Here is a 12,145-nt window from a genome sequence, read left to right on the forward strand (position 1 = left end):
AGGAGGGGCCGGCTGGCTTTGCAACAGCTCCGGCTCTTGTGGCCGGCCCGCCGTGCCGGCGGTAGGCCCGACCTCCCCGCCCGGCCCACGGCTCGGCCTCCCGCGCTCTTTCCTCAACTCCCGAATCCCAGACGCTTAGCGTCTTTACGGTTCTGGCAGAAACTGCTTCATTGAGCCTGATAGAGGAGGCCAGGGTGCGCTGTGGTTTTTAGAGAAAAGACATAACGAGGTGAAAACCAGCGGGTGGTTTCTTCGCGTTTATATCCCATGTTGTATTTGGAACTCATCGGTGGGAAATGATAACGCATTTATTAGTTTTCTCTGAGTCCTGCTGATACCTGACATTTAAGAGATCCTGACAAAACTCTTACAGTGAAGCCTTAGTTACTCAAGTGTAACGGAGTCACTGTTTGTCTTTCACATTACTGATTGGCCGTTTCTCATCAGGGTTCCTTAGAGGTGCACAGGCCCCTAGTGGGTCCCCAGCATTGCCTCGAAAACAAAGAGACAAGTCACCCAGCAGCCTCTTGGAAGATGCCAAAGAGACATGCTTCACCAGGGATAGGAAGGGAGGCTTCTTCAGCTCCTTCATGAAAAAGAGAAATGCTCCCACACCCCCCAAACGCAGCAGCTCCTTCCGAGAAATGGAGAATCAACCCCACAAGAAATACGAACTCACGGGTAACTTCTCATCTGTTGCTTCTCTACAGCATGCTGATGGGTTCTCTCTCACTCCTGCCCAGCAAGAGGCGAATCTGGTGCCACCCAAGTGCTTTGGGGGGAGCTTTGCACAGAGGAACCTCTGTAATGACGATGGCGGTGGGGGCGGGGGCAGCGGCACTGCTGGGGGCGGGTGGTCTGGCATCACAGGCTTCTTTACACCACGCTTAATCAAAAAGACACTGGGCTTACGAGCGGGGAAACCCACAGCCAGTGATGACACTTCCAAGCCTTTTCCAAGGTCAAACTCTACATCTTCCATGTCCTCAGGGCTTCCAGAGCAGGATAGGATGGCAATGACCCTTCCCAGGAACTGCCAGAGGTCCAAACTCCAGCTGGAAAGGACAGTGTCCACCTCTTCTCAGCCAGAAGAGAATGTGGACAGGGCCAGTGACATGCTTCCAAAAAAATCAGAGGAAGGTGCTGCTGCAAGTAGGGAGAGACCAAAAGCCAAACTTTTGCCCAGAGGAGCCACGGCTCTTCCTCTCCGAACCCCCTCTGGGGATCCAGCCATTACAGAGAAGGACTCTCCAGGGGCGGGGGTGGCTGGAGTGGCAGCCGCCCCGAAGAGCAAGGAGAGGAATGGTGGGGCGCGACTCGGCATGGCTGGAGTCCCAGAGGACGGCGAGCAGACGGGCTGGTCTTCTCCGGCCAAGGCCGCAGCAGCCCTCCCAACCACTCACAACCACAAAGTGCCGGTCCTTATCTCACCCACTCTGAAGCACACTCCAGCTGACGTGCAGCTCATTGGCACAGACTCTCAGGGCAATAAATTCAAGCTCTTATCTGAGCATCAGGTCACATCCTCTGGAGACAAGGACCGACCCCGACGGGTAAAACCAAAGTGTGCCCCACCCCCTCCCCCAGTGATGAGACTACTGCAGCATCCGTCCATGTGCGCAGACCCCACGGAAGAGCCGACTGCCCTGACTGCAGGACAGCCCATGCCAGAAACACAGGAAGGAGGGAAAAAGGCCGCCCCGGGGGCAGTGCCTGGTGGTGGGAAAGCCGGGAGGCCAGTGATGCCTCCCCCTCAAGTGCCTCTCCCCACATCTTCCATCTCGCCAGCCAAAATGGCTAACGGCACAGCAGGTACTAAAGTGGCTCTGAGAAAAACCAGACAGGCGGCTGAGAAAATCTCAGCAGACAAAATCAGCAAAGAGGCCCTGCTGGAATGTGCTGACCTACTGTCCAGTGCCATCACGGAGCCTGTGCCCAACAGCCAGCTGGTGGACACTGGCCACCAGCTCCTCGACTACTGCTCAGGCTACGTGGACTGCATCCCGCAGACGCGCAACAAATTTGCCTTCCGAGAGGCTGTGAGCAAACTGGAGCTCAGCCTGCAGGAGCTGCAGGTGTCTTCAGCGGCGGCCGGGGGGCCCGGGGCCAACCCTGTCCTTAATAACTTACTGTCATGTGTACAGGAGATCAGCGACGTGGTGCAGAGGTAGCCACTGTGAGCCTCGTGGGCAGACGCCCACAGCTCTGAGGGGAGAGGGAGAGGGGCTTGTTTTCCTGTGTTCCTGTTTTCAAAAAATGAAAGACTGATACTTGAGTGTGTTTATGTGAAGTACCTCAGATCTCTGAGCTCTCACGTTTACAGGTTCATCTCAAAAACAACAAAAAGCAAAAACACGTAGGACAGGGAAATGAGATGGGGGCGGAGCAGTCGCGGACAGGATTGGAAGGCGCACCGGAACATCAGGGAGCGTGTGTATGTCAGGCCACGAAGAACCCAGTCCAGCCCGCGGCCTACCCGGAATGCTGTGCGCTGGGGACACAGGGCTGCTCTCGGCAAGGCCGCAGGCCTGCGCCCGCCCGGGAACTGGCAGTGGCGCTCATTCCGCACCACACACTGCGGGGTTGGCTTGGGGCTCCAGGGGTTACGATCGGTGATGACGCGCCCCCTCGCCGAATGAATCGGGTGGGACAGAAGAGGAGAAAGCTGGGAATGTACCGAGGGACCTTTCCTTTGAGGCTGTTGAACGCAGCTGTTTCCACAGGGCTCCCCGCTGCAGTAAGAACTGCAGATCAGATTGCTAGGGTGGGCTCCTGTCCTCTTTCCCATGGGTGTGCTAATTGGTGCAGGAAGTTGTCAGGGAGATTGAAACCTCCTCCTCACATCTTCTCCACTGATGAGCAAAAGTCACTTCTCCCAGTCTCGTAGATTATTTCCTAGTGGACCAGGATTGGCTTTCTGCTTGCTGGTGCCCGTCTAGAAATCATAGGCATAGGGGTTTCCTTAGTGGTTCCTCTCTGCTCTTTGCTGGGCAGGCTGTCCTCCTCTATCTCTGGCAGTATTCAGGGCACTGACCAGCGTTGGTTTCGAAAATAGTGGTCATGTACAGGTTCTCTCAGGAATCCTTTTCTGATATGGTGCCCCTGCATACCGACATACTGGCCAAGGAATTGAGCAGCTCTGTATTTCTTTATCAGCTAAACTACCAGGGAGGGAGGTTTCTTGGAATCCAGTGGTCAGGTCCAGAGGTCTGTGACTGAGAGTTTTCGAGAAGCTGACTCGGTCCCAATGGCCATTTCTCTGTACCTTTCTCCTCCCTTATCACCTTAGACCCAGGCTAGTTGGAGAGCAAGGAGAAACATTCTCTTAGTCTCTGTGGATTTCAAATGAATCACCCCAAATTACTCTCATATGCTTTTCTTCTTTCACATATCCCCCTCCCCCTCATTGTTGGGTTTGTCTGTAAATATCCTATTGGGAATACTCTTTGATATTTATTTTGTCATTTCACCTCTCTTAGAAGAATGCATAATTGAAGGGGCAGGTCATTTCCAGGAAACACTGATTAAATCCTAGAAACCTAATGACTTAACCCCCAAATATGTTTTGCCTTTGAAAAATGGGCCTTTTCCTTTCCTATTCAGTTATTATTATGGAAACTAATTAGGATCATATGGAACTGAACCTAATCGGTTAGATACTACTCATATTCTTGATATCAGGTCTAATTTTAATACTTCATTCTCTTTTTAAAGCTTTACGACCACCACCCCCCACCCACCCAAGGAGAACCTGATACAAAAGAGTAAATACACTACTTTTTTCCTCCCAAAGGAATATTAACTTAGGAAGCTAGGAAGTGAACACTGATGGCCTGTGAGTTTTCTTTCTGGCTCTGTCATCGATCCCCTGTCAAGCCACAGCCCCATCTCTTAATCTGTTAAATGAAGGTAATGCTACATCTTCTCAGGGGTCTTTTGCAGATAAGCATATAGCTGTCCCTTTGAGAGCCACTTCGGTGCAGCGTCGTTACGTTGAAAGGTTTCCATTCTCTGCTCAGTAGCAGATAATGGAAATGTTGAACTGCTGAGATGATGCTAACAGGGCTAGAATACTAAGGAGGAAAAACTGTTTTGTACAGTGTGTCATCTTTGACCAAGGAGGAAATTTAGTTTTCATTAGAAAGAAAATCTTACTGTGACTGCACCAAAGGAGGCCCAGGCCAGGAGCAGGGGGAGAAGGGGGAGAAAGCCCCGGGCCTCGCTGACAGGGCATGGGTGAGCCGCATCCGTAGGTCACGGTCAGGTGCAGCACAGGCGGCTAGCAATCCGGCCGGGCTTCCTGTGGTGGTTGGACGAGAAGGCAGAGTTCCCTTCAACATGGATGGAGGCCCACGGTCCTCCCACCTTCCTCTCTGCCACTCCCCTTCAGCAGTCATTTCCATGAACTTGAAATCGTTTTAGCCATTAGCCTTTTAAGGGTGGGACAGGGAAAGCTAAAACTTTAGAATATTATGCTGCTTTTTAAGTTTATCTGTCATTGTGGGATGCAAGTTGAGGGGTTAATTATAATTGTGTTTTTTAGGGGATTTTTTTTTTTTTTTTTTTTTTAAAGCAGGGGATCTTTCCTTGAGAGCTCTGAAAATAAGCCTTGGAGGAACACTACTGAGTGTGTGTAAGCTCCCTGGTTTTCTCATCGCGGAACAGTCTTGAGGGCGGGGACTGTGTCTTACTCAGGGGCAGCACCTGGCTCTGTCTTGCCTACAGTAGGTGCTCAAGAAGTTCATGAAATGAATTGCTTTTTCTCAACACTGTCAAGAGCAGCATGAACGATTGTAGCACAGCCCATCCACGTGATGCTTGAACTGCGTGGGACTCCAGGGGTCAGGTGAAAGAGGCACTGTCAACTTACTAGAAAAGTATCACTTGACTGCTCCTTTTTCTAATTGAAAAGGACCAGATTTTTAAAATAACCTTATGTAAATTCAAAAGTTTGAACTCAAAGTAGAGAAAACTGCTTCTCAAAACTAAAAACATAGTCTGTCTAGTTTAAAAGCAAAGCCAGGAGCAAGAGGCCTTCTACAAGGTGTTGACAACTCTCTAAAGTGGTTGATATATATGCATACCTTGGGGCTGGTACCGCTTGAGTCCTTTCACGTACAGACAGTATGATTTCAGCTTAGATTTCTTACCTTAAAACGCAGTGTTTTGTGTGGAATACATCTTGATTGTGTTCCACATGAAGTATTTTCTTAAAAGGCTTTGTGTAAAATTAAAGTGTGTATATTTTCCTACAGCCTTCCATTGTGATTTTCAGAGATACAGCCTTAAAAAAGATTGGCCCTAAGAAATTCATTCAGTGTTTTTCCAGATGAACCCCTATTCATTGATATCATTAGAGTAGAGATCCTTCGCCAGTTGCATTTTTGGGGTTTAAGTTAGAATTTTCTTACAATTCAGTTGAAAATTGGCTAGTAAAATCGTACCCAGTTAATAAAACATGCTGACTTAGCTAAGGTGCAGCCCGTGTTTATTTAAAGTCCTGGAGCTTTTGAGTTTTAAAGGATACAGTATAGATAGTGATTAAGAGTTGAGACTCTGAAGCCAGTCCAGAAGGCAAGTCATTTAACCTTCCTGAGCCTTAGTTTCCACGTTGGAAAACAGGGATAATAATAGTAACTACCTCAGGGTTGTTGTAAGGATTAAATGAGATAACGTATGTAAGCTACTTAGCTTGAGTGCCTGGCACATGATGAGCACTCCGTAAATGGTCACTGCTCCTGCTGTTACTACCACTTAGTCTAGTGGGTCTTCGCCGGGGATGGGCAACAAAATCCCTGGAATTAAAAAAAAACAGTCTGATGCATTGGCTCACCCCAGCTTAGACTTCCCAGTGGGGTGAGGTCTCAGCCGAGAATCCCTCCAGGTGTTTTAGATACCCAGCACTGTCTGAACACTATCAGGACCCCATCCCTTTCCTTCATAGCTTCAGAAGTTGGAGGAGAGGATGGTGAAGTTACTTGCCCATTATCTCGGTTAATTGGTGGCAGAGCCAAGGCTATAGGGTTCAGGTCTCATGACTTTCTGGTTGTGGGGTCTTTCCACCTTTCCTGCTGCCTTGTGAGACACTGCAAAAAAAAAAAGGTGGCTCGGATAGACAATCAGTCTGCACAGTGCTGCACGCTTTCTAAAGCACACGCTCCTGGCATGCTCTGGCCGTAAGGGGCTTGCATGCTGAGTAATGGCAACACGGCGGAGCAGGCGTGCAGTAGAGCTCAGTAACTTAGAAAAGGGGCGGGGGGGGCATTCTTTTGGACAGACCCCAGGAACACAGCAGTAGTCTGCACTTTGTAATAAAGAAATACTAACTCGAGTTTTAAAAAACCTAGTCCTACATTCCTTTTTCTTAAAAACAAAACAACTTTATCCATATCATTTTAATGACTATGAGGTAATGTATATGAAAGCACTTTGAGAAAAGTATCAAATATAATTTAACTATAAGGTTGTGTTATTACTGTCTGTTTAGAAGATCAAACAGTCGGTTAGATGCTGATTGACTTAATACGCTTTTACCTGTGGGAGACCGGAAAATGCAAATATATAAATAATCACCCCTGTGACTTATCACATTTGTAAATATGAAACCGCTAAGTGAATATGTGCAGGCATAGTAAGTGTTTTGCTAAAATTGTATCTCAGCCGAGTAACTTCAGAAAACTACGGACCAACTTTCTGGTTTAATTATAATCATTAAAAAGTAGTAATGTGTACTCCAGAATAAAGAGGCTCTTCCGGGGAACTTAACTCAGGAAGAATTGAGGCCCTTTATCCTCCGTGTTCCCCTTTTAGGCTACGTGTTCAGCCAGTTAGCATCCTGACACGGTGGGTGCAGACTCGTACCTGTTGATGTTGGCAGTGTCTTTTTTTAACCGATGTCCAGCGTGGTTTTGTTGGGATTTCTTGGAGGGGAGGGGAGGGGTGGGATCAGATGGCCATAGAACCAGTGCACTTTGGGAATTAGTTTTCTAGGATTTCCTGCCAGTTAGAAATGATCTTGATGTTCATTGCGTGCGCGCGCGCGCGTGTGTGTGTTTCTAAAATGAGTAGCTAAACACAATTTGCCTATTAGATTATAAAATACCCCAGAGTGAATTGCATTGGTGGCCACTTTTGAGTTCTAGCTTCACTGCGTTCTGCCCTCTCCCTTCCAATTTTTGTTGTTGATGTCATTGTTACTATCCTTCCACAGGAGTTCACATTGGGCTGACAGGGTTGTCAACGTTTTCGTTCATCACAACTTTGGGGTTTCGTCATCTTGCTTGGCATTAATTTGTTTTATCTGGATTTGGGTCCATCTCTGTGCCCTAAGCATTTGTTATGACCAGTTTTCTTATGTAGATGGGTCTCTGGATGTAAGTTTCTTCTTACGAATTAATAGACCCCCAGCTGTCTGTATCTCTGTCAAGCCAGTAGCTCAGTTCTTCTGTAAATGTCTGCTTTGGTTTGGGGGGTGTGGGAGCAGGAAAGAGAGAGGGAAAGGCAGCCTGGAGGGAGCCTCTACCCTCGTGACAGAGGCAGGCCAAGGCAGCCCCACAGATGCCTGCCCCATCCGTGCGACAACCCAGGAAATTGCTGCTGGCCGTTAGCCTCGCCAGGCAGAGACGAAAGGCCTGGGCTGGTTCTAAAGCTTGTCCCACTCATAACAACAGTCAGGATAGTTAATTCTTTTGGATAGAGTTCCAGTTTTCCAACTCTCAGAATTTAAAAATTCAAATGCAAGGCTGGCTTTTCTGGGCAAGCGCCTGGAGTAACGATGATTGTTGTTACCTGCCCTGTTACCGCCAGAACTTTAGTGCCATTCCCTGCCCTCCTGTATCGCCGGGAAGTGTGGCTGGATTTCCGGGCTGTGCAGAGTGTCTACGCAGGTGACTAAGACAGCCTCCAAGTCTGTCTGGCTTGACGTTTACTGCAGCGTCCCAATAGGAGGGGTTTTCCTGCTCTGGGGCTGCTTTCCCATGCCATACCGGAGGTGAAAGGGTTCATCTTGAAGATAACACATGTGTAAGGCGCTATTTCCTCCATTTCCGACTCCGTATCCTAGATCCCAAGAGCAGGATAGGGTAGGAAGAGCGCATGCTTCTCCCTGGGTGAGGAGGCCTGGGCAGGTCATCTTGATTCTAGGATGACTTGGAGTGGTAGAAGACGCTCTGAGGATTGTGCCTTCAAAGATGGGCTTTGTGCGATTTGCGGAGGAGAGACTTGTAAGCTGGGTTGGTGGTGCACACTTAGTGAGCTAGAACTGGTTAGGTGGGTGGTGGGGGCTCAGTGCCCCAGTCAGTGAGAGTCCCTGCTTGAGATGTTCCCCCCCATACAGGACGCTGAGGTGACAGACTGCACTTTTTTCCAGCCCGCCTGGGGAGCTGGGGGAAGGCTGCTCTAACTGGACCCTTCCCTCCCTCCAGGTGCACTTCTTTGCTCTTGTTTTCAATTATGAATTTGAAACTGTTTACGTCTCTTAGAAAAATGACATCCTTTAACTTTCCCACTGTTAAGTATACATAGTGAGCACAGTAGCAAGGCCCTGGTAACAGCCCGGGGTCACAGATGGCGTGTGAACAGATCTAACCTGCAGACCATCTGAAGGAAGGGGTGTCTCCTTTAAGTCGAAAGCTTAGGCTCCACTTTGTCCTTAGACCACACCCAATTCGTGCCCTCTGTGTCTGTTCTGTGAAGTCCTTTGTTCCTCATTTTACTCAGAGGAGCACGTTTCTGGGCCCTGCGTGTCACTCCAAGCTACTGAGCTCTGCGTGCAGGGCTTGAGGTCTGGGAGCATTCTAGTCAATTCTTTAAGACATGGTGGAGGTGAGTGGTCCAGTGCTCGTGGGCTTCAAGAAAGAAAGGAAATAGTTCGTCTCATTGAAGCTTGCCTATTAGGTTTGCTTCTGAGCCTCAGGATAGAAGTTGCAAATCATGTAATTGAGCACCATAAACTTCAGTTGGAGAATGGGACTTCTAGTTAATAAAATTTTCACATGTAGGGTAGTTTTCATCGGTTGTAACACAACAGTAACACAGGTGTGCCTAATAAATTTATTCGTGATTCAGAAGATATTGCAGGATCCTGTAGGGCTTTAGTATCCTCACTGGTGAATCCCAAATACTGTTCTGCACAATTCAGAAGTACCATACCATGTGTTGAGAGTTGGCAGGCCTGCCAAGAGACCGAGATGTTTCTGGTAGGTGAAGGCCAGGTAAGCCAGCCTGCCTCCGTTTGGACAAGCTGTTTTTCACTGTGGCCACTGTTCTTGGGATTCCGTTATGAGAGAAATTTTCTGAGATCTTGAGAAATCACCTTGATTAGGGTGATTGTCCTTCAGAGAAATTAGTATTCAGAAACTAGAAAGGACAATGAGGTACTCAGAGTTCTTTAGGGCATATGTTTGAAAACCCTCATCTCTCAGATCTATATGGAGGGTCTGTGTTCTGTCCACATTCTGTACCTACACCATTGTGCTGAGAAAGGAGGGGAGTCAGTGAAAGAGGGTCTTTCTCACTTAATTCAGATCTTTCCCTGTGGTGAAGAGAAGCTGTGCCCTGGTTTGGTGTGTTGGCCACGAGCAGGCTGACTGAGCTGTGTATGCATCCTCAGAACCCCCCATCTCCTGGGTAGACCCCACACTTTTACTTCTTGCAATCTGATTCTGAAATGGCTATCAGTGGAGAAACCCAGTTTTATGCTTGCTTGTCAAAAAGAAGTTTGAACGTTTCATGGTGGTTGATAGAACTTTGTCCTACAGCCTATGATTCAGTCTTTAAAACTCGTTTAACGTTTATACCAAAGGTCACGCTCCGCAGGTGTATGCGTGGTGGATGCACGGGGGTGAGGCCTGGAGGGCCTGGCACTGTGCACCGCTGAGGGGACACAGGGAGACAGTACGGGATTTCACTGGAAACACATCAGTCATGGGTCACACTACCAGTGTTGTCAGGTATTTGTTCTTGTAATATATTTTCAGGTGTTTTGTTTTTCTAATTTAATTCTCTCACCCTGTTGTCTGACTGTGAACTGCTAACAGTGTTAAACTTGATGTAAATAAATGAGGCCCTTGAAAGGGGAATGCTGTCTGCCTGTTGTCTCACAAGGCTTGCCAACTTGTGTTTTATTTTAAATAAAGGTTGCAATATTTTATTGGCAAAGTAGGCCTCTAATTGGAGTGTGTCTCCCACAGTTTTAACTGAGAGGGAATCTGTGCAGAATGTATCTTTTATTTTCACAATAAAATAGAAGTCTGTAAGGGGAAGCTGGTTTTGGCGACATCCCTCTGGCACATTCTTCAGGTTGTCCTCTGTGGGAGTGAATGCTCGTTCTTCGATGAATTACACTTTTGGAAACGGCCAAAGGCATCATCTGGAGCCGGGCAGGTACATACGGTGGGTAATGGGTATACATGCATGTGTGTATCTAACACGGGGGACAGTAAAGGGAGACTTAATTCCCAGTCCACTCTGAGGACACTCCAAATAGGGTCTGAAACGTTTTTTTTTAAATTACTCTATCGAAGTGCCAATTGTATTAATAGAAAGGTGCTTTTTTAAAGATTTTGTATTCATCTGACAGAGCACAAGTAGGCAGAGCAGCAGGGAGAGGGAGAGGCAGACTCCCTGCTGAGCAGAGAGCCCAACGTGGGGCTCCATCCCAGGACCCTGGGATCGTGACCTGAGCCGAAGGCAGACGCCTTGGTTCTGAAAAGGTTTTGAGCCAAAGTAGCATTAATAGAGCGTGTGTAGAATGTCACATGGAACATTCTACCCTTGCTTGACTGGGCCTTCAGTTTTTTGTTTTTTGTTTTTTTTTTAAAGATTTTATTTATTTATTTGAGAAGAGAGAATGAGAGACAGAGAGCACGAGAGGGAGGAGGGTCAGAGGGAGAAGCAGACCCCCTGCTCAGCAGGGAGCCCGATGCGGGACTCGATCCCGGGACTCCAGGATCATGACCTGAGCCGAAGGCAGTCACTTAACCAACTGAGCCACCCAGGCGCCCTGGGCCTTCAGTTTTTTAAAAACGTGAGTCATTGCTTTTAGAAGTACCGTGATAATTAGGTAGGAGTAGGCTGTATTCATGTGGTGGTGGTGCACAGTGAGGTCCGGGTGGAGGGGCTGTTAATTAAACATCTTACCTCCTCACGTTCCCCCTGCAGTCCTTTCCTCCTGCCCATTTTTGGTTTAGTTGGGCAATCTGGATTTAGAGTTCTGGAGGAGAACCTTCCATTGTGATTTTCTCCCTCTTTTGTGTTATTTGTAACATTCTGCACAGCTGAGGAAATCTGTTTTAGGAACAAGTCAGGAAAGCTGGAGTCAGACTGCCTGGGTTGAGCCCCTCCAATCCACTGACTAGCTCTGTGACTTTGTGCACGATCTTTTACCTCTCAGAGCCTCAATTTCCTCGTCGCCGAAGCCAGCGTTAAAGGTGACATGAAGTAGTGGCTATAAAGTGCTTAGCACAGTGCATGCAGGGCACATGGTAAGTTCTCAAATGTTGGTTACCGACAATGGACTTCAGCTGGGGTCACGCGGACTAGAACGGGGGTGGGGGTGAAGCCCCCGCTTGGCTTGGAGTATGGTGCCAACTGACAGCAGTTTTATTAGACTGTACTTTATTAAACACCAAAGGGCTGTGTCCTACGCACTTTATGGATTGGTCTTATCCTCACAGCAACTCTATGAGGGAAGTGCAGTGATGCTCACTTTTACAAAAGGAGCAAGCAAGGCTCAGCTGCAGTTGGTAGCCTTCTGTGGTCTCACAGCGCCAGGCGGCTGAGCCCCTGCACTGCGGGCCGGGCGCCCGAGAAGGGTGCAGAGCCACCATGTCCTGCTGCCTACCTTTGTCCCTGAGGCGCGGAGCCGGTCAGACCCTGTATTTACGCCAGCAGCTGTGGCTAGCCAGTGCTAAAAGGATGGCTGCTGGAGCGTGCTCTGAAACCTAAAGACAGTATAAAGTGTACAGTTATAGGGCCGCCTGGGGGGCTGTTGGTTAAGCGTCTGCCTTTGGCTCAGGTTACGATCCCAGGGTCCTGTGATTGGTCCTGGGATCAGGCCTTGGGTCTGGCTCCCTGCTCAGTGGGGAGCCTGCTTCTCCCTCTCCCCCACTCGTGCACGCCACTCTCTCTCTCTCAAAATCTTAAA

The 12,145-nt window shown here is 48.5% G+C and overlaps 1 protein-coding gene across 15 annotated transcripts in view; it reads left to right on the forward strand.

Annotated features, from left to right (window-relative positions):
- The window catches only part of ABL2 (ABL proto-oncogene 2, non-receptor tyrosine kinase), a 112,902-nt gene extending 102,823 nt beyond the window's left edge, over positions 1 to 10,079 (forward strand). For 6 of the 15 annotated variants that reach the window (XM_064594251.1, XM_064594254.1, XM_064594258.1 and 3 more), the window contains 2 exons: positions 448 to 2,167; positions 3,794 to 10,079. In XM_064594251.1, the coding sequence (XP_064450321.1) occupies positions 448 to 2,167; positions 3,794 to 3,815 (1,742 nt within the window). In that variant the 3' untranslated portion in view covers positions 3,816 to 10,079. Of the gene's footprint in view, positions 1 to 447 lie in introns of all 15 variants that reach the window. The other 9 variants (XM_045877365.3, XM_045877367.3, XM_045877366.3 and 6 more) reach the window with 5 other exon arrangements.
- Positions 10,080 to 12,145: the final 2,066 nt, after the last annotated feature.

The sequence above is a fragment of the Mirounga angustirostris genome, unplaced genomic scaffold (genome assembly GCF_029215605.1).
Source record: "Mirounga angustirostris isolate CCGP_5_RB_7025 unplaced genomic scaffold, mMirAng1.0.hap1 SCAF_6, whole genome shotgun sequence".
NCBI lineage: Eukaryota > Metazoa > Chordata > Mammalia > Carnivora > Phocidae > Mirounga > Mirounga angustirostris.